Source organism: Cervus elaphus, chromosome 12 (genome assembly GCF_910594005.1).
Source record: "Cervus elaphus chromosome 12, mCerEla1.1, whole genome shotgun sequence".
Lineage (NCBI taxonomy): Eukaryota > Metazoa > Chordata > Mammalia > Artiodactyla > Cervidae > Cervus > Cervus elaphus.
Window position 1 is genome coordinate 57,517,218 of NC_057826.1, and position 23,056 is coordinate 57,540,273.

Sequence of the window (23,056 nt, forward strand, 5' to 3'; positions counted from 1 at the left end):
GGAATGAGTTGATAGTTTTCTACTGAATCTGCCTATATCAAGGTTCCTAACCTATGCTCTATTCTTTTAAATAACTTTAGCTGATAATTTAAGATGAGGCCCCACCTGCACTACAGGAAATTAGCATTATAGTGCTCAATCTTCTGTAATGTTGAGTGGTGGGTTGGATTTCTTGATCCATGAAGTTAACACCTCAAAGCATAGCAAGTATGCTGGCCATTCATCCTCCTGCCACATTCCCTTCTGCTGATTTGGCACCCAGTATTTGTTGGATGGCAAGAAGGCTGGTTGGTTTGATCATACTGCCTCTCTCTGCAGCATTTTCATTAGCAGGAGGTCACTTTTAAGAAACATTTTCCCCATCTGTTCCCACCTCCAGTCCTATTGACTTCTAGTAAGGTTTGATACACTGCCTGTACATGGAAAATCTGTTGTCTTTGTTTTTTCTCATTTTCCCTCATGCTTGAAAACAAGAGACCACTCTTGGATTCTGCTGTTTCCTAGTAGATATCATCTATTGCAATTTAGGATTCTATAATTAATACCAGTTGTGTTATTGAAAGAACCTGCAGCCGGGTCAACAGATCCCATGTGTTTTCAGGGCTTGGTTCTGAAGAATGCAATCCACTGAATATGAGCATCGAGGCAGAGCTGGTCATCGAACAGATGAAAGAACAACATCACAGGGACTTGTGTCACCTAAGACTGGAGCTTGAAGATAAAGTAAGACTTTCTTCTCAATCCTGTTCTCTGAGTTCTTTGAGCTCTGACAAGCTTTTGCATGTACGACACTCTCCATTCTTTTTTCTCCCAGAGCAGCACTTTCTGTACATTTCCTCATGCATCTGGGTGGCTACCAGGAACTCACTTCCTCAGGATGCTTTCACAGGCCAAGGGGCCTTTGAGGGCTCTTCCTTGTAGGAGAGAGAGTCTTAAAAATGGAATATCTTCAGTCCTAGCCAGCATGGAGCTTGAAGGTCATTACATTATTTCCAACTCATTAAAAAAAAACTTAAAAAAGTCCTTTGATATAGCATTACCTCCTAAATTAGGTACAAGTTCTGAATCTTGGTTTTCAAAACCATTTACATGTTGCTTTAGGTTATATTTCCAGTCTTCTCTTTTATCATTCCTTTGAGTTACTTTATCTTCCAGCCAAACCAGGTAGTTTGCTGCTCTTCATCAAACTGTCCTCTTTTGCTCATGCTATTACATGCTATGTTATTATTTCTTTCTACCTCTTGAAAGTCTACTTAACCTTCAGAGTTTACATTAAATGCTACCTCTTATATTCCTGAATTCTCCCAACCAAACATGATTTTCACCTCCTTGGAGTCCCCTGGTTACATTGTAGTTATTTTTCCTATACATGTTCTTATATATTTTATTCTGACTGGTAGTACACTTTCTTTATATTTGTCATAACCATGTCTAGAGAGGGAGCAATGCCTTATCCAACTTGTCTTCCCATGAGGCCTGCAGAGTACCTGACAGGTGTTAAATAAATACTTGAATATAATTATCTATGTTAAGACTTTCAGTTTGCAGTTGGAAAGGATGCCTGTGAAGAAATACAGTGTCTATGTGAAGGTCTAGTTAGTTTTAACAGAGTTGTTTAGAAACTAATAACATTCAACCAATTTACAAAGGAAATCAAACCATGCCTGACTAAAAAATATTTAATGTGTTTTGAATTGTTACTTTAAAACAAAAATAGGAAAACTGAGAAATGTCTTGTAAGAAAAAAGTCTTTACTGCCCCATCGCCTTTCCATGGCTTTGACTTGAATAACACTGTGGTGGTTTCACTTTCTGGCTTTAGGTGAACTATTATGAAAAGCAGCTAGATGAAACCAAAGTTGCCTTTGAAAAGGAGCAGGAGAATATGAAGCTCAAGTGTGAGAATGAAGTACACATCTTAGAAGAACAAATAAGTGACCTTAAAAATAAAATTGCAGAACTTCAGGGCCAGACAGAAGTACTCAAGGAGGCACAACACTTGGCTATCTGCAGACATGAGGAGGAGAAAAAACAGCTGCAGATGAAGTGGGCTGAGGAAAAGACTCACGTGCAGGAGGAGCTGCGGCTGGAACATGAGATGGCCCTCAGGGCTAGGCTGGAGCAGGTGGAGGAAGGCTTTAACAGAGAGAGGGAAAAACTTGTTCAAAATGGCGCCTGGACAGAGGAGAAGGTGAGGGGCTTGACTCAGAAACTAGAACAAGCTCACCAGGAGCAGCTGAAAAGCCTGGTGGAGAAACACATTCTTGAGAAAGAGGAATTGCAAAAAGAGCTCTTGGAAAAACACCAAAGGGAACTACATGAGGGAAGGTAAGAAAGTGGGGAAAGTAGAGGAGAGGACACCAGTCCTCAGGGGCACCGCAAGTCCCAGTCAGTAAAGGAGACTTTGAAAAATCAGAGGGTGTAAGAGCCCACTTACTGACTAGAATTCTTTTTTTAGTTTTTCAACTTGTTTTGTCCTTGTTTAGATATAAGCCTACCTTGGGATTATTGAAACTTTTTTTTTTTAAGAGGAAAGTTTTTTTATCAGACATGTACTTTTTAAGGTACCAGATGAGGATGAGATTATCACAAATGTGATTTCTTTTTTGTTTAGTCCTGTTGTTTTCTTAGAAAGGCCTTTTATAAGTTATTAGATTCTGGGCAAAGTTACATTTCCTCCCAGAGTTATGAAACACTGTTTTGTGCTTACTTTTCTCATGTGAAACCTCAGGTGCTTTTGAGGGCTTTGGTGCTTCATACTTTAACTTGGTGGTACTTCATTAAATAGAAAGCAAAACATATATGTATGGTTTATATAACTACATATAGACAGACAGAGAGTCACTCAGTCTTGTCCGACTCTTTGTGACCCCACAGACTGTAGCCTGTCAGGCTCCTCTATCCATGGAATTCCCCAGGCAAGAATACTGGAGTGGGTTACCATTTCCTTCTCCCAGGGATCTTCCTAACCCAGGGATCAAACCTGGATCTCCTACATTGCAGTCAGATTTCTTTACCATCTGAGGCACCAGGGTATACATAATTAAAATGAAAGAATTTTATGTATTTCCCATTTAGGGTTTAGGGTAATATGTATTTGAACATTTAATGAGAAAGCTCTGTAAGTTTTTGGCTAAAACTCCATAAATATCTGGGCGTGTGCCAGAGAATTTGGTTTCTAAATCTTCTTTTTAAATGCAGAGAGAGGTAAGTGAGTCTTTTAAATTAATTCTGGCTGCCAGTGTTGGTCCTCAGAAATGAGATCCCTTCTGAGTATAGAAATAAGTGAAGACCATTTTTTAGAAAATATTTAAATTGTTTGCTTGGCTGCTTCTATGCATGGGAAAATGTTTTTTGTTTGCTTCTAGAGTTGATGACAGTTTCAGTAATGCTGTATGTTGACCACATTTAGGGAAAAAATGGAAACTGAGTGTAATAGAAGAACCTCTCAGATAGAAGCCCAGTTTCAGGCTGACTGTCAGAAAGTCACTGAGAGATATGAACACGCCCTGCGGAGTCTGGAGGCGCACTACCGCCAACAGCTGAAGGAGCTCCTGGACCAGCAATGCGAGGAGAGGTCCCAGTGGGAGTTCGAGAAGGACGAGCTCACCCAGGAATGTGCGGAAGCCCAGGAGCAGCTCAAAGAGACTCTGCAGAGGGAGAAAGCAACCTCTTTGGTCCTCACCCAGGAGAGAGAGATGCTGGAGAAAACATACAAGGAGCATTTGAATAGTATGGTTGTTGAGAGAGAGCAGCTGCTACAGGACCTGGAAGATCTGAGAAACGTGTCGGAAAGTCAGCAAAGTCTCCTGTCCAACCAGATACTTGAGCTGAAGAGCAGTCACGAAAGAGAGCTGAAGGACCGTGAGCAGGTCCCGTGCCACGCGGGCACCTCAGAGCAACTGGTCAGCCAGAGGCTTGAACGGCTACAAAGGGAACATGACCAGGAGACGCAGGAAATGATGTCCAAGCTTCTGGTCATGGAGAGTGTCCACAGAGCAACCTGTGAGAAAGCAGATCGAGAGAGGGCTGAGATGAGCACAGAAATCTCCAGGCTCCAGAATAAAATCAAGGAGATGGAGCAGGTAGTGCCTCCTCCCTCCAGGCTTCAGAATAGCTGTCAGGTGATAGGAGGGGAGGAGGCAGAAGAAAATGGTGCCATGTCCCTGCTTCAGCAAGGAGAACAGCTGTTGGAAGAGAATGGAGATGTTCTCTTAAGCCTGCAAAGAGCCCATGAACGAGCAGTGAAGGAAAATGTGAAAATGGCAACTGAAATTTCTAGGTTGCAGCAGAGGCTGCAAAAATTAGAACCAGAGTCAATAATGTCTTCTTGTTTAGATGAACCAGCTACTGGGCTCTTTGGAAATTCAGTGGAACAAACAGAGCCATTTTTACAGCCAAACCGAATCAAACAAGCAGAAGGTGGAACCACGCAGCGTATTCTCAATGACCTACAAGGTGATGAGGTCCGTGACCTCGAAAGTACAGGGGCGAGCTCTGGTCAGAGACAGGTCAGAGTAGAGGAGTCTGAAGCATCAATAGAGAGTTTTTCCGAGCTTGAAAATAGTGAGGAGACCAGAACTGAAACCTGGGACCTGAAGAACCAGGTCGGCCAGCTTCGGGAACAGTTAATGATCTTACGTGCAGACTGCGATCGAGCGTCTGAAAAGAAACAGGACCTACTGTTTGATGTTTCTGTCCTAAAAAAGAAACTGAAGATGCTTGAAAGAATTCCTGAAGCTTCCCCCAAGTATAAACTGTTATACGAAGATGCCAGCAGAGAAAATGAATGTCTTCAGGAAGAGCTGAGGATGATGGAGACGCGCTACGACGAAGCACTAGAAAGTAACAAAGAGCTCACTTCAGAAATGTTCAGATTACAGGATGAGCTGAAGAAGGTTGAAGAAATGACTGACACATTCCTTAGCCTGGAAAAGAGTTACAATGAGATCAAAAGAGAAAACGAGGAACTGCATGTTCTGGTTTTGAGACTTCAAGGCAAGATTGAGAAGCTACGAGAAAGAGCAGCACTGCAGTGTGACTGCTTCTCCTTATGGGAAGCCCATTTGGATAACCTGGAAGTCGGACCTGATGAAAAGGTCTTTGAACGAAACCAAACACTGGATGAGCATGTATCAAATGTTATGAGTGTGCACCATATTATAGAAGAACATTTGTATCAAGAAAACCAGTACCTAGAACAGGAGAATACACAGCTCTTAGAGAAAGTAAAAGCACATGAAATTGCCTGGCTACATGGAACACTCCAGACACATAGAGACAAGCCTGGAGCACAGAACCGAGTTATACTGGAGGAAAACACTGCTCTCCTCGGCCTTCAAGACAAGCATTTTCAGCACCAGGCCACCATCGCGGAGTTAGAACGGGAGAAAAAAAAGCTGCAGGAGCTGACTAGAAAGTTGAGGGAAAGAGTCACTGCTTTAGTCAAGCAAAAAGATGTACCTTCTCAAGGAGAAAAGGAGGAAGAGCTGAAGGCAATGATGCATGACCTGCAAATCACATGCAGTGAGATGCAGCAGAAAGTTGAGCTTCTGAGGTAATGTATGTACCTTCTACACTTCATGGAGCCTCACAGAGCACCTCACCAGATCTAACTTCTGCTGCTTGCTGTGCCTAGAGAAACTAACCTGTTAGTCTTCAAAAAGAGAGCAGTACTTTAGACTCCCTTCTGCTTCTGCGTTGTATTAACAAGTAGAATAACCCAGCCTAGGAGGCACTCCTTCCTCTATAGGAAATAAATGTTGTTCATTTGGGGGCTGAAAGTTCATAATGGAGAGTGTTCACTATTTAACCATGTGTGTCATCATTGTATGTCGTCTTTAACTCTTTTCTAGCACTTCATTTGGATGGACAGACTTTTTTCCTTTGGCTAAACGTTATTTTCTCATTTTGATGAAACAAGTTATATGAGAATGAATGCCTTTTGTGTATTATTAACTCACTTGGTAGATAAGAACTTTCTTCTTATACTAATATGGGGAAAAATGTGTTTCATGGCTTATGGTTTGTCACTTACATCACTTAAAGTGCATGCTGATATTCTATAGATATTGGAAATTCACCTTAGAACATACAATTTTTTGAGGAGCTATCAGATTTTAATGTGCTGAAAGAACAGAGACAAATATACTAATTTGAACCACTGCTCACTTGACTTTATAAAATATGATAGCAATAGTCTTCTAACAAATTTGGTTCAAAAAAGTTGTAGAATTTACATCATGTCTGAAATATCTTAATGATACGGGAAAAAAATAATTCTAGCTTTAGTCTTTCCTCTTTTTATTTTAGACAGTTCTTAGTTCCAAAAATCATAATGAGATGAAAGAAATTAGAAGGTAACCATTAGTGTACATATTTTGACATGTCCCTTTCATTTATGTAGTGAATTTTCTTTCTCTAGGTAACCTTGGGGTTTAAAACTGAAGCTCATACAGCTTCGTGATACGGCTTTTGTCTTTGAGGAGCAGGCAGGACTTGAGACTGAAATACAGAGTCATTTGCTCAAAGCAGTATGAGAAAGTCAGCAAGTAGGATGGGTACTGAGTCTTTTTTCTGTCTCAGTGCTTAAGTGTTTTAGTCACACTTCCCTAATGTCTTTTAGTAAAATTCTTACTTCCCGAAAGAAATGAGTCAGTCTGTCATAGCTTGATTTCCAAGTACGAAGAGACTACTAATTTAGGCTTTTCTTTTTAACTGGTATGGAATATGGGTTTAATTGGAAGTTACTAGAAAGTGTTTTCCAAAGATGCCAGATGATGGCCTTTTTATAACTATTTTTTAAAAATCTCTGTACTGCAGATATGAATCTGAGAAGCTTCAAGAGGAAAATTCTATTTTGAGAAATGAAATTACTACTTTAAATGAAGAAGACAGCATTTCTAACCTGAAATTAGGGAAATTAAGTGGATCTCAGGAAGAAATGTGGTAAGATATATACTTAAATATCCTAAAGGCATTTTTGCAAGGACTAAAACTGTTGTACTTCAGTGTTTAAAGCCTAACTCTTAAGTTATATTTTCATTGTCCCTTTAGGCAAAAAATAGAAACTGTACAACAGGAAAAAACTGCAGTTCAGAAGATGGTTGAAAATTTAAAGAAACAGGTAAGAGGTATTTGCCCCCGCCTCCCTTCACCCCAGGCCTAGGGGACCAGCCGCAGTGGGCCCGGGGGGGCTGGGAGGGGGGGCAATTTTCTTTTTTTTTTAACAATAATGGTAAGGTTGTAATTCTGAGTTTCAAAATGGAAACTTACCTCATGCTAATTCTAAATTCAGCTTCTATTTTTTGAAAATATTATTTTCAAAATGTATATACAGTATTTCTAGACTCTGGGTGTGTAATCCAAGCCGTATAATCAGTGGAAATGGGGAGATGATAATCTCTAAACCAAACCTATGAAAAACTAGCTCTATTCCTTATGTGTTTGGTCCATTCTCTTTTTTTAATTGGTGGGAAATCGCTTTACAGTTTTGTGTTGGTTTTGACATACAGCAACATGAATCAGTCATAATTTTATATATACATATACATCCCTTCCTTCCTGAGCCTCCCTTCCCTCCTGCTATCCCATATCTCTAGGTCATCACAGAGGACCAGGCTGGGTCCCTGTTATTTAGCAACTTCCCACTAACTATCTGTTTTACACATAATAGTGTATATATGTCAGTGCTGTTTTCTCAATTCATCACACCCTCACCTTCTCCTGCTGTGTCTACAAGTCCATTCTCTACTAAGTTCATCAGTACCATTTTTCTAGATTCCATATATATGTGTTAATGCACAATATTTGTTTTTCTCTTTCTGACTTCACTCTGTATAAGAGGCTCTAGGTTCGTCCACCTCGCTACAACTGACTCAGATTTGCTCCTTTTTATGTCAGAGTTACATTCCATTGTGTGAATGTACCGCAGCTTCTTTATCCACTCATCTGTCAGTGGACATCCAGCTTGCTTCCATGGCTATTGTAAAGTGCTGCAGTGAACATTGGGATACATGTGTCTTTGAGAATGGTGGTTTTCTCAGGGTATATGCCCAATAGTGGGATTGCTAGGTCATATGGTAGATTTAGTCTTTTAAGGAATCTCCATACTGTGTTCCATAATGGCTGTATCAGTTTATATTCCCACCAACAGTGCATAGGGGTTCCCCTTTCTCTACATCCTCTCCAGAATTTATTGTTTGTATATTTTTTGATGATGACCATTCTGACTGGTGTGAGGTGATAACTCATTGTCGTTTTGATTTGCATTTGTAATAATGAGTGATGTTGAGCATCTTTTCATGTGTTTATTAGCCATCTGTGTGTCTTTTTTGGAGAAATGTCTGCTTAGGGCTTCTGCCCATTTTTTGATTGGGCTTTCTGATTTGCTTTGATTTGTTTTTCTGATATTAAGCTATATGAGTTGCTTATATATTTTGGAGATTAACCCTTTGTCAGTTGCTTCATTTGCAATTATTTTCTCCCATTTTGAGGGTTGTCTTTTCATCTTGTTTATAGTTTCCTTTGCCGTGCAAAGGCTTTTAAGTTTTGTTAGGTCCCATTTATTTACTTTTGTTTTTATTTCCATTAATCTAGGAGGTGAGTCAGAGAGAATTTTGCTGTGATTTATGTCAAAGAATATACTGCCTGTGTTTTCCTCTCAGAGTTTTATAGTTTCTGGCCTTACATTTAAGTCTAATCCATTTTGAGTGTACTTTTGTATATGGTGTCAGGAAGTGTTCTAATTTCATTCTTTTACATGTAGCTGTCCAGTTTTCCCAGCACCACTTATTGAAGAGGCTGTCTTCTCTCCATTGTATATTCTTGACTCCTTTTTCAAAGATAAGATGGCCATAGGTGCTTGGGTTTATTTCTGGGCTTTCTCTCTTGTTCCATTGGTCTATATATCAGTTTTTGTGCCAGTATTATACTGTCTCAATGACTGCAGCTCCTCATAGGGTTTTCATTTAGGTTAGCCCCTTCCTCTTTCTTCAGCATGATTAAAAGCAGTAGGTTAAGAATAGAATTTTACAGATATAGAATACTAGTTCGTCCATGTATATTTTCATAGAATTATGATTTAATTTAGATAGTGTGTGCCATTCAATGCCCAATTTGTATAATCTCAACAATGTGCAATTGTGTGAAGAAAGGCCATTTGAGAATCAGTCTGAAACAGTCAAAAGACAAGGACATCCTGGGAAAAGAGTATTTTTAGCATTTGAAATAGACAAGGTGTTAACATCCAGAATATATTTTGTACTCTTACAAATTGCAAAACCCAATTGAAAATGGATAATTGATATGAATGGTCAAGTCAGAAAAAAGAGCACATATAAAAAGAAAGTTAGCCTCATTATTCATTAGGGAAGAGCAAATTAAATGTTTCCTTTTTTTGCATATCAGATCAGTAAAAATTAAAGATTGATCTCATCTAGTATTAAAAGGGAGTGAGAAAATGAATATACTTATACATTGTTGATAGGACTATAAGTTGGTAGTGCTATGAAGAACACATTTTGAGGATGTCAATCATAACAATAATATATATGCATACCTTCTGACCCAGTAGCCCCACTTCCAAAAATGAGATGCTAAATACAAAATGCCACCGTGTATAAATGAATTTTCCAAAAGATTGCTTTTTCATCAGTATGAGAATGGATAAATGCAGTATGGAATGTCTTGCTACATGGAATACCTCACAGCCACATAAAAATATAGCATATGGCAGTTTCTGAATGCACTGATTTGGAAAGATAAGAGTCTATAAGATATTATAAGTGGAGAAAGCAGAGTATCCAAACATCTGAAATTATGCAAATTTTCGATCTAAAGAAGAAAAACACTATGTGTATATGTGTCTGTGAAAGTGAAAGTCACTCAGTCATGTCCGACTCTTTGCAACCCCGTGGACTGTACAGTTCATGGAATTCTCCAGGCCAGAATACTGAAGTGGGTAGCCTTTCCCCTCTCCAGGGGATCTTCCCAACCCAGGGATCAAACCCAGGTCTCCTGGGGGAAAATGCAGGTCTCCTGCATTGCAGGCAGATTCTTTACCAACTCAGCTATCAGAGAAGCCCTCATATGGATTTGTATATGCATTGAAAACAATCTGGAGGGGGATGCATCCAGCTGTGAACAGTGGCTATTCCTGTTGAGTGGGATTGGACAAGAGTGTCTAATTGACTTTTTAATAATGAGTATGTATTGTTTCTGCTATTAAATGTGTATGTGTGTGTGTGTATATATATATTTTATCTACATAGAGAGGGTAAAAGAACTAATCTCTAAATAAGCTTTTTTAGCAGAAGTAGGATAACAAATTTTAAACACTTGTTTCAATTTTAATTAGATTTCAGAATTAAAGACCAAAAACCAACAGTTGGATTTGGAAAATATGGAGCTTAGCCAAAAGAATTCTCAGAATCAGAAAGAGCTGCAAGAACTTAATCAACGTCTGGCAGAAATGCTAAGCCAGAACGACAAAGAGCCAGGACACAGTGCATGTGAGGAATGGGAACAAGAAAAGTCTAATCTCAAAGAAGAACTGGAACACTGTAAATTGCAGGTATGGTCTACAGCTACTCTTTAGCCTTTCTGGAGGAAATCCCAATTAAAAAAAGAAATGCTTATATTTAATTTCTTATACATTTAAGTTCTAATAATTAAAACAGTGTAGTGTTGGCACATGAGTAGAGAGATGAATAGAAAGTCTAGAACTAGACCCAGATACAAATGAAAACTTAGTATATAACAAAGATGGCTTCTCAAGTCACTGGGGTACAGGTGGACTTTTTAATAAGTGGTGACTGGACAACTCAGTAGACATTCAGAATTAAAGTCAAAAGACAGCTTATAAACTGGGGGAAAAAATATTTGCATCCCATACCCCAAAGAGTGGGGCTAATATTCCTACTATGTAAAGAACTCTTAAAAACCAAAGAACTTAGGATCAAAATCTGATAGCAAAATGGGAAAAATGCATGAACAAAATAGTCACACACAAAGAAAAAGAGATAAAAATGGCTCTCAAACCTATGAAAAAATATTCAAAGTTACTCAGAATTAGAGAAATGCAAATAAAGCAACGTTTCTCACCTGTGAGATTGGCAACAATTTAAAAATATAACAACATATTCTGTTGGCAAAAGTTTGGAAAAACAGGCACTTTCATACATTGCTGGTGGGATATAAACTAGTACTATATTTCTGGAAGGAAATTTGACAATATCTAACAAAAGTATATATGTACTTACTTTTATGCTAGCAATCTTCTAGAAATTTACCCTAAAGATATTTCTCCAAAAATATGAAAATTCACATGCACAGGGTTGGTTATCCATTGCAGCATTGTTTGTAACTGCAGAATATTGGAAACAGCCTAGACGCCCACACATAGAGTTGTTGGATAAATGTGATGGAGTCACACCATGGAGTAGTATTATACAGGTTTTAAAAAAAGAAAAAGAATGAATGAGAAAGATCTCTTGATATGAAATTATTTCCAGGACATACTAGAAATAGGTGAAAAAGGAAAAGCTGAAAAGCATATCTAAGCGTCTCTCTAGTATGTCTCCAACCATGTAATAAAGAAGGGGATATTAGATAATACACATGTATTTGTGTAAAAGAAATACAGAATTTTTGGAAAAATACAGGAATGATAAACCAGGTAACTAAAGAGATGCTTCCGTATAGGGGGCAAATGGGAAAGGAATGCAAGAGAGGAGTGGGAATGTGATCACAGGGATGAGGAAGGCAGTGACACTTTTGGGAAGCTTTTCATATAGTCTGATACTTAGTACCATAGTCATGTTTCACATACTCTTCACATATCCCCTCAAATAAATAAGCAAAACCAATCCAGAAAAGAAAGATCAGGGGAGGGGGGAACTAAATGGAACACAAACGCTAACAAATGAACCTAACAGTATTATGAGTGGATAACATAACCATGATGTGGAAGAAAATAAGTAATTTAGAAATTAGTATTTTGACTGTACATGGGAAGATTAAGACAAAAGGAAGTGTACATAAATGCTACAATAGTCACTAAATGTGTTTCTCATGTGGGTGTATGTTAGTGATTCTGGAACTACTCTCTGTATACCAGAATTGAACAAATAAATATATTGTAGATAGTAAGAACTGAGTTTCTCATTTTGGGACAAGGAGGTTGGAAGTGGGGAAACTAAGAAGGCTAAAATGAATCTTCTGATGTTGGATTGGAATTTGAGTTAATAGAATAAACTCATTATTTGTTTATTATATAGGCAGATACAGAAATGTAGATGTGTGTATATGAATGGAGCACCCAAATATTGGTTTCTGAACACTGTTCTCCTATATGAGAAACCCGGGCTTCTTGGTGAGATGATTGATCCTAAGGCTGGTGAAGGGTCAATTCAAGATAAGCCTGGAACATCTCATGGTGCCAGAAAGAAAGATGTGCCCCGAAAAAAAATGGGGCATGTCAAAAGGACAGGACACGACCTGAAGAAGCTCCTAATGGCCAAAGCTGAAATAATTTGATCAACAAAATAAAGCATAGCACAAAATAAGCATAATTATAAAATAGAGAATAAAATGAATATCTATAGGTCCATATGTTATAATGGAATAGGTTAATAAAGGGGAGAGAAATAACAGATCGTCCTTACAATAGAATAACAATTAATAAATGTAGAAGGAAGGAAGGAAATAGCAAGTCTTCATTAGGCAAATACCAAAATAGTAATTGTTGTCGATAAAATCCACTGATAGACCCTAAAATTAATAAGCAGATGCTTAAGGGAAAACACAGTTTGCATGGTCTCAAAGCATCTGCCCCCCAGGGAAAGATAGTAACTTTCCAGTGGAGAATCTTCAAATGCAAACTTAAGAAATCATGTTTATACCATTTTAGTGGGAAGTTTTTTAAAAGATAGTTTTGGTTAGTTCCATTGAGTATAAGGACAAATGATCTTAAAACAGTGTGTCATTGAGTATGTACTAATTTTCCCTTAATGCTGCCTTTTATGACCTTATTAAGTTTCCCTGGGCTAAATGAGTATGTTATTTTGACTTTTTAATTTTTTTTCTTAGTCTTCCACTTTAGTGTCTTCTTTGGAGGCAGAACTTTCTGAAGTTAAAATACAGACTCACATTGTGGAACAGGAAAACCTCCTTCTAAAAGATGAATTGGAGAAAATGAAACAAGTAAGACTATATATGCAGCTTACATGGGGGCAAGGAGATATGTGTGGGAGTCATAGAATAACATGTACCAGATTGTCTTTTTTTTTTTTTTTTTTGCCATTGAGAGTCCCTTTTACTGAATCCTGTTAACTAGCTTCTTGCTTAGTGAAGTTCAGGGCTTGCAATACAAGTCTAATTTATAAGAGCTCCTATCACTAATTCTCCAAATGTTGTTCTAGTTATATAACTTATGTGTGTTGTAGGCTGACCTTCTATTAATACTACTATAAATGAATCCTAGCCACTTCAGTTTAAGAAATGTGTTGCTCTACCTTCGCCCAGCCAGGTGTTTAGGTAATATAAATTTGCCTAAAACACTGGTGACTTTCTTGCTAATAACTTTAAAAACTATTCACCCAGATTTGTGAGACCCAGGTTCTCCCTTTTTCTCATAGTGAGTTTGAGGCATTTATCTTGGGCAGAAGAATAGATTCTAGAGCATTATGAGGAATGTGGTCTCACCTGTGAATTTGGCTTTAAAAAACATATTTCAAAGTTTCAAGCAAAGACCTAATTTTAAGTATAATTTTAAGTCCACTTAAAATTTATATTCTGAACACTGTCCAATTTATTCTTTATTCTGAACTTTTCAGTGAGTACATGAATTTCTCAGTTTATGCAATCTTGATATATAATAGGATAATTTAGTTTTTCCATTTTATTTGTTTCACTGAAGGATTACCTTAATACCATGATATCTTTAGATTATAAAATTCTCTTGTATCTATCCAACCTATGAGCATAAAGGTGTCCTTCTCTGAATGCTGAAACAGAGTCTGTACCACTGGGCATGTTATGTTTGCGTTGATCCCTAGTTGACACCCATAAGTCTTGATTTCCTAATAAGATTGTAGACTCGGAATGCATGTCTCTTCCAGTGCCTAATAGAGTACAGGTACCTAATAGGTGCTTTATAAGAACCTTTTCCAGTCAGATGTTGCTATGGAAGGTATAGCTGTCCTGCCATAGCAGAGGCTGTCAGTCCATATAAACACTCCAGTTAAAAGGCCCTTCTGTGTTATATAAGTATTCCAGGATTGTTATTACCAAATTTATCCTAATTAACTTGGGCATACTTTTCTCCTTTTTCTTTTTCTGTTGTTCAGCCTTTCAGATGATAATGATGGATCCCATGTCCAAGCATGGGAAATGTATGTGCTGTGATTTTGCCAAGCTAGGGATCAAAAGAAAAGGAGCAGAGTTGAGAGTAAAGCAGCATGATCAGGACCTCATTTGGCACATTTTTCTTGCCTGTGAGCCCTTTTGCTTTTGGTAGGAAGTTGTTCATGGTCCCTGGACTCTTGGATCACAGGAGTAGGGTGGTGTCAGTTCATTGTTGCTGCCATACAGAAAGCACATGCTGCTCTGTATGACATAATAATTTCTTGTTCACAAAACAGTTTTGTTTGTATTATCTGCTGCACTGAAAAGAAACATGAATAGCATCAGCAGTAGTCACATGACAGTCTGTAGACATCCAAAATGGTACCAGGCTTTGTGAGGGTCTGGGGATAGGGAGGCAAGATAGTGAGTAAAGGAGAAAAGTCCTTTATTAACCAATGCCCAGGTACATAGATTTTCCTTCATCTTTCTGACTTGTTTAGATTTGTAAATTATGTTGAATTTGTTGCCAGTTGAAGACAAGAGTCAATCCTTAACGTCTGTTTTGTTATACTGTTCCAAAAGACCTTCAGGTAAAATGTTACAAGTGGCCATAAAATCATGACAGTAAATAACTGAAAATTGAAAGCCAGGTGAAACAGAGAGAAACGGAAAACATATAAACTCTAAAAGTGTAAGAAACAATCAGTCTCTTTAAGGCAGCATTTGTGGGGGGTGGAGACTGCTCCCGCACACCAAGATGTTTAGCAGTATCTGGGGTCACATTTGGTTTCCACACTGGGTATACGAGGCAGGGAGTTGTGCTACTGGAATCTAATAGGTAATGCCTGGGATGTTGTCAACCATCCTACAGTGCATAGGACAGTCCCCCGTGACAAGGAATTACCTGGCCCTGAGTGTCAGTAGGGCTAAAGTTGGTGATGAAAAGGAACAAAAAGTTTTTGGTTTATTGTGATTCCATAAAATGCAGAGGAAGAAGCAAGTATGTCCATACCAGCAACATTTTCCTAAGCCAGTCAATTTAAGTATCTCCCAAAGTGAAGGGTATGTAAAATGAGCTGAAAAAGACTGATTGATTTATCTTTAAACTTGCCTTTGTGTTGCTTGATACATTATATGTGGTTGATGCCAATTCTGTATTCTTGATTGAAAAAAGGTTTTTTTTTTCTAGTTAAAAAAAAATGAGGAAAATGTTTTGTCATATGTACCCAAGTTAAATTGATGACAGAATGGCAATATGTTATTTATTTTATCCTGAAGGTAAAACAGAAGGCTGGGACCATTACTTAACAATGTCTGGTAGGTTTTGCCTGAGCAGACATTTAGGCAGTCAATTGGAGAATTGAGAGAAGCAGGGAACATTTTCGTCAAAGTTAATTATAGTCCCCTGGAGTTTATATGTCCTTGGAAATAGATAGGGAAATGGCAGCAGCCATGAAAATGTCCTGTCTATAAATACATTCATGAGATGTGATGGGTGGGCTCATTTGTTTATCCCTTGCAGCTCTGCAGATGTCCTGATCTCTCTGACTTCCAGCAAAAAATTTCTAGTATTCTAAGCCACAATGAAAAACTGCTGAAAGAAAAGGAAGCTCTAAGTGAAGAATTAAATATCTGTGTTGATAAGGTAATAAAAATAAGACTTTACCATCATCATATGGGATGTACCGTAATGAACATTTCTCTAATGCCAGTGGCATATGGGCCCATTGTGTTAGCCTAAAAGTCTCCTGGAACAGCATTTTGCTGGCATTTTGTGACCTTAGAGCTCCTGAAGCCATTAGTTTTTTTCTTTTATTGAAGTATAGTTGATTTACAATACTGTGTTAGTTTCAGGTATACAACAAAGTGATTTGGCTGTGTGTGTGTGTGTACTTCTTTTTTTGGATTCTTTTCCATTACAGACTATTACAAGATATTGAATATAATTCCCTGTGCTATATAGTAAATCCTTATTTATTTTATATATAGTGGTGTATATCTGTTAGTCTCATACTCCTAATTTATCCCTCCCCCACTCTTCCCCTTTGGTAACTGTGTGTTTTCTATGTGTGAGTCTATTTCTGTTTTGTAGTAATAAGTTCATTTGTATTACTTTTTTAGATTTCACATATAAGTGATATCATGTAATATTTGTCTTTGTCTGTCTGACTTACTTCACTTGGTATGATAATCTCTTGACCCATCCCTGTGCAGCAAATGGCATTATTTCATTTTTTTAAGGCTGAGTAATATACCATGGTGTATATGTATACCGCATGTGTATTTATAATCCATAAAAATTTTAGGATTATTTGTTCTAGCTCTGTGTGAAAAAGTCATCAATAATTTGATAGGGATCACATTAAATCTGTAGATTGCTGAAGCCATGAGTTTAACAGGAGTCTAGTTGTTTAATATATATATTATTAAATACAGTAATATAAAGATTGTCTCATTTTAATAATTATTGCTAAATATATATTAAATATATCACTAGCTTACTTACATATAATATGAATATTATGAATATAATATGATATATATATGAATATAATATGAATATAATAATCAGAAATTAACAATCTGAAGCCCATTACATAGTCACTTTTTTTTCTACTATATTTTCCATGCCAAGTCCAGAAACACTGCTTTTGTTACATCTGCCTTAATAGGCACTGTTTTCCTATTGTGGCACATTCTTGGGATTTCTAATTGCCTTCCAGCCCTTCATGTCTCACCCACAAAACATGAAGCAATGAGAAAGAAAAATGGAAATCCCCAAAGAAAAGAGACTCTTCAAAATTAAAGTAGAAAAGAGAGTCAAGGAAACGTTTGTCTTTTACCGTGCCCCAATCTACTATGTAAAGAGATGGTACTTGATCTTCTCGGTGTAAATGGAGGCATATGAGTTGAGGCTAGACATGTTTACAAAAATGCTGTTACCTCTTTTCTTTTCCTGAAACAGTTGGCAAAATCAAGTCTTTTAGAGCACAGAATTGCTACTATGAAGCAAGAACAGAAGTCTTGGGAACACCAGAGTGAAAGCTTAAAGTCACAACTAGTGGCTTCACAGGAAAAGGTAGGTGGACAGTTCTTGTTTCATCCACATAGTTAATTTTTCCCTATATCTTCCAGAAGAACTGCAGGAAATAACGTTCTAAGTGGATGTGGTCTAAAAGGGCCTTAGAATGATTCAATTTAACTAATATTTGACACATGTTACAGTATAATAAAATAATTTGAACAGTGTTTCCCCCAAAGTTCATTATTATGAATTAATCATGAGATTATCTCATCATTGTGAGATTACTTATTTATGAAAGCTTAAGAATAGTGCACAAAAATGACTTCTTATTTCTAATTTAGAATTAGGATTTCTAAGCCAAGTTCATGCCCTATTATAGTTAAAGATATCTATTGACATACCATTTACCAATTTAAATTTTGAAAAATTGAAATATAAATGAGATATTAGCATGGAGTAGGGTTCTACAAAGATATGGTTTTATTTTAAACTGAGAGGTCCTTTGCAAAACAACATGACAGTCTAGAATGTAATTTCTACAAAATTCAGTAAAATTATCTATAGTGATGCCAGCTGGTACTGCCTGGTTCTGTAAGATATCACTTGGTAATATACCAGATGACTGGACCAGCAATACCTTGCTCATGGTATATTTCATTATTCTCTTAAATATAACGTAACATCCTGTAAAGATACATAATATCCTGGTTTGCCCTGAGCAACTGAAAAGAGCTGGATATAGTAAGTAGAAACAGAAGGGACTTTGGAGTTCTTTGTCTTAGTTCATTCATACATGCAGATGCTATAGGTGAGACCATGAAGATTTGTTATTTGTTCTCCTGACGTAGGTTCAGAACTTAGAAGACACCCTTCAGAATGTAAACCTACAAATGTCCCGAATTAAATCTGATCTACGGGTGACTCAGCAGGAAAAGGAGGCTTTAAAGCAAGAAGTGATGTCTCTACACAAGCAACTTCAGAATGCCAGTGACAAGGTAATTTCTTTTCTTTATTGAGGTATAACTTTATATAGTAAAATGCACACAGTTCAGTTTATAACTTATTTTTACACATATATATGTATCTATATATAAATGTGTATTTTACCTAGAAATGTGTGTATGTATGTTTGTGTTTGTGTAACCACCTCCTAGCTCAAAATGAAGAACATTTCCAGCACCCAGTAGGCTCTCTTGTGTCCTCTTCAGCTGACAACCCCAAGGGAACGACTTCTCTACCTTCTGCCACCATAGGTTAGGGATGCTTGTTTCTGAACTTCACATAAATGGAACCATAGTGACAAGGTAATTTTTTATATTGTGCAAATCAAAAGACCATGGGTAAAAACATTTTGATATTATAGAAAGGGTCTCATTTTAATATATCACAGTGCTGCTTCATCTGTTTGCAAGTAAATTAAGAACAATATATGTAGACAGCATATTAAAAAGCAGAGACATTACTTTGCCAACAAAGGTCTGTCTAGTCAAGGCTGTGGTTTTTCCAGTAGTCATGTATGGATGTGAGAGTTGGACTATAAAGAAAGCTGAGCACCGAAGAATTGATGCTTTTGAACTGTGGTGTTGGAGGAGACTCTTGAGAGTCCCTTGGACTGCGAGGAGATCCAAAACCAGTCCATCCTAAAGGAGATCAGTCCTGAATATTCTTTGGAAGGACTGATGCTGAAACTGAAACTCTAATACTTTGGCCACCTCATGCAAAGAGCTGTCTCATTGGAAAAGACCCTGATGCTGGGGAAAGATTGAAGGCAGGACAAGGGGATGACAGAGGATGAGATGGTTGGATGGCATCACCGACTCAATGGACATGAGTTTGAGTAAACTCCAGGAGTTGGTGATGGACAGGGAGGCCTGGTGTGCTGCAGTCCATGGGGTTGCAAAGAATCAGACATGACTAAGCGACTGAACTGAATTGATGTATGTCAGCCTTGGGTAGATGTTAAGATTTTGTCCTACCATAAAAATTGGTGCTAAATTCAGCTACTTTATCTCTTGCTGATACTTTTTTTTAACTGTGTTTTTTTTTAAAAAAAAATAATAGTTGTTTCCATTTTAAAAAATGACTTTTGGGCTGAAATTTTTTTCAAAATGAGACTGTACCATTTTTTTTTCTTTTTCATGTTTTGGCTTGAAAAGCAAAAGGCTTATCTAGTTGTGATACCTAAAAAAAAAAATTTTAAAGCACCTTTCAGGATCAAAAAAAAAAATCACTGTGGTAGCTTAAGGCATATTCCTGAGTTCAAGCCTCAATTATATGGATGATACGTGCTTTGGATTCTAAAAAAGGATATGATTGCATATGTGAAAATGAAAGTAGAGTTTGGCATGTGAACCATTTCAAGTTAGCCGTGCATTTCAGAGTTCTCTTTGTGTCCTATGTTAACCAAAAGAATGCTTATATGGATTCAAAGCATAACTTCATAAGAATGAGGTAATCTTTAAGGACACTAGTCTCTATGCGCTTGGGTCTTTTATGGAACTGGGACTTGCCCTACAATCAGCTTTGCTGTTAGATTTGATAGAGCTGTTTTGCCAAAGACCATTTAAAACAGAATTTCCAAACCTTTTTTTAAAATAAAAACTCAAGAATATTGTTTTACTTTTATCTATATATACCAGTGCTCACTCACATTAGAAGACACTCAAAAAAGAAATCAGCTTGTTTTTTTAAGGCTTTTCTGTTAATTCTCTCTTAAGAACCGGGCCCCAGAAATAGGCACCCATCCATCAGGATTCCATAACCAACAGCAAAGTCTGTCCTGGGACAAGCTGGATCACCTGATGAATGAGGAACAACAGTTACTTTGGCGAGAGAATGACAGAGTCCCAACCATGGTACAGAACACCAAATCGGAACTCATACTCTCCCGGGAGAAGGTAACTTGAAAACTTGCACGTGGTAGCCTAGGTTTGTAAGTCAATGTTTGATATGATTGCAGTGATTCTAGGTAAGGATTTGAGTATTCTGGTGTGGCAGACTTATTTTAAGAATGTATAATTTATCATTTACTTGCAATATAATTTTATCATGATATGTTTATATACTATTTTTTGTATAAGCAGTTCTATATTAAATCTGTGATTTTATAAATGGAAATTATGTGAACCATATATTCCTCATTCAAATAGGCTAGCCACCAAGACTGGTAGTACAAAAATGGCAAAACTAAACTCAAATCTTGTTGGTTTAACTCCTTGTAAGAGGAAAAGTTGCCCCTCTTTAAAGATGCAGCATTTCAAGGTTAGAATGGTATTTAAAGATCATTTTTTTTTTCAGCTGATGTTTAAATTCTTTACCTCTGCTGAGTAGTCAAGCAATTATTTTTTTTATTTATTTTTAATTGAAGGATAATTCCTTTACAGTATTGTGTTAGTTTCTGCCATACATCAATATAAATGAGCAACTATTTGTAACCTATGCTTAAATCTCTCTTTTGAGAAAGAACTCTTAGGAGTCACAGATATTCACTAGAACTGCTACGCTGTGCCAGAAACTCTGCTATCACTAAAGTTGCAGTGGTGAACAAGACTAAACATGGTCGCTGTCTTCATGGAACTTAGCTGATGTAAATGCACTGCTCAGGTGTGAACAGTCCTGTAGAGTCAGAGGAACTGTCACCCCCTTCACTCCCAAAAGTTATGCTCATGTAGGCACACAGGTGCCCACAGATGACGTCTGTTTCCTTGGCGGCCACATTGCTCTATTGACTCCCAGTGCTTTGGCTGAGCCAGAAGTCCCCTCTTCCCTGTCTGATGCTTATAGTGTTGGATCAGGCTAAAAATAGATTAACCTAGACAGGATCTTTTGAAATTCAAAAGAGTAAGCTTCAAAAATTGGCAGACTTGACTGGAAAAAGCTTTTTTAATACAACAGAACCCAAGCACTGAATAAAAACTTTCATTATGTTAGCTTTTTGTTTTTCCTGACTGGTTGGTTATATTAGCATTTCTTCCCCTCATGCTGGTTCTTGTTAGGTCCGTCAGCTGGAATCCAACCTTCCTTCTCCTAAGCACCAAAAACATCTAAACTCATCAGGTACTGTGAAGCCCACAGAGCAGGAGAAGTTGAGCTTAAAGAGAGAATGTGAACAGTTTCAAAAGGAGCGATCTCCTACGAATAGGAAGGTGAGTTTTTGAGTTAATACCACGTGCCTATGTGCTGACTCTGATGCATCCCTAAATGTATGTTTCTTCCCCTGTGTGCTTCCAAGGAAATGACTGATGGCATATTTTGATTCTTCCTTTTATCTGCACTTTTGTCATCTTGTCAAAGCAGTATCATAGTCCTTTTTGATTGAGTGACTGCTAAAAAGGAGCAATTTAAGTTTTCATAAAGAAGATGGTTAATCATCTTCATTAGTATATAAGCCTTTGTAAATTAGTAAAACATATATACCTGAATATTAGGAACATTTTAATTTGGCTAACCATTGCTGTGTAATAAAAAGACAAAACATTCGTGTCTCAGTTTCTGTAGGTCAGGAATTTGGAAGCAGCTTAATGGAATGATTTTGGCTCAGGGTCTTTCCTGAGGTTGCTGTCTAGATATTAGCTGAGGCTGCAATATCCGAAGGCTTCACTGATGCTAGAGATCATCCACTTCCAGGTTTATTCAGATAACGTGTTAGGAAGAGGCTTCTGTCTTTTGCTGACTGATTGCCAGAGACTCAGTTCCTCACTACCTGGGCCTTTTCTCAGGATGTGGCAACGAGTGATACAAGAGAGAGATTCCAGAAGACCACGATGGAAACTGTAATATGTTTTATAAACCAATCTCAGAAGTCACGCAACATCACTTCTGTATTCTATAGGTCACACAGACTAACTCAGGTATAGTGGGGGCAGGGGACCAGGCAAGGGTGTGAGATAGGGATCACCAGGGACCCCTTAGAGGCTGGCTACCACATGGTTAAACCTCTGTAACACGATTCCATTTGCTTTGTATTCTTTGTTCCATGAAGTCTGAGTTCTAGACCAGTGTTATTGTGGGAGTTCTTGCTACTTGTTTTCCTTTCTTTCTTTTTCTAAACTAAAACTCAAGAGTTTTCACTACAGGCACACCTTGGAGATATTCCGGGTTCAGTTCCAGACAACCACAATAAAGTAAGTCACACAAATTTTTTAGTTTCCCAGTGCAAATAAAATTATGGTTCTGTAATTATGTCATTTAAAGTCTAGGTTATATTCAAGTAAACTTTTCAGAAAGATGTTGGGTTTCATCCAGCTGCTCACCAAGGGGAAAGTCTAATGATAGGTTTTAAAATAACGATGAATTTAATTTAAGGGTGCCTGGAAAGTGTATACTGATTTCCATTTAACAGTTCTTACTACTCTTCTCAGCTCTTTTGATGGAGGCCAAGATTAGCATTCTAGAATTGTATCATATGTTTTCCGCTTAGCAATATTCTGAATCCTTGAGTGTCCTCTAGCTCATTAGATTCTCATAAGATCCTGTACCAAAGAGAATTCCAAAAGTGGATCCTCATAAAATTTTCAAATTTCTCTTTAAAATTGAGAAAAAAGTTAAATAAATCAGGTTTTGTGTACTCTGTTTTCAGACATTTTTCCCTACTGCAGATCTGTAGGAGATGATCATGATATCAGTTTAGTGAAATACCAGCATTTAAAAACATTTTTATTATAGTTTCTTTACAATGTTGTGACAT

General features: G+C 37.5%; 1 protein-coding gene across 5 annotated transcripts in view; it reads left to right on the top strand.

Annotated features, from left to right (window-relative positions):
- NIN (ninein) overlaps positions 1-23,056 on the top strand; it is a 100,711-nt gene that overhangs the window by 63,769 nt on the left and 13,886 nt on the right. For 3 of the 5 annotated variants that reach the window (XM_043919037.1, XM_043919036.1, XM_043919040.1), the window contains exons 16-28: positions 602-723; positions 1,822-2,327; positions 3,412-5,556; positions 6,822-6,947; positions 7,056-7,125; positions 10,357-10,572; positions 13,089-13,202; positions 15,868-15,990; positions 17,311-17,424; positions 18,219-18,365; positions 20,088-20,267; positions 21,366-21,515; positions 22,446-22,493. In XM_043919037.1, coding sequence (XP_043774972.1) covers positions 602-723; positions 1,822-2,327; positions 3,412-5,556; positions 6,822-6,947; positions 7,056-7,125; positions 10,357-10,572; positions 13,089-13,202; positions 15,868-15,990; positions 17,311-17,424; positions 18,219-18,365; positions 20,088-20,267; positions 21,366-21,515; positions 22,446-22,493 — 4,061 coding nt within the window. The remainder of the gene's footprint in view (positions 1-601; positions 724-1,821; positions 2,328-3,411; positions 5,557-6,821; positions 6,948-7,055; positions 7,126-10,356; positions 10,573-13,088; positions 13,203-15,867; positions 15,991-17,310; positions 17,425-18,218; positions 18,366-20,087; positions 20,268-21,365; positions 21,516-22,445; positions 22,494-23,056) is intronic. The other 2 variants (XM_043919039.1, XM_043919041.1) reach the window with 1 other exon arrangement.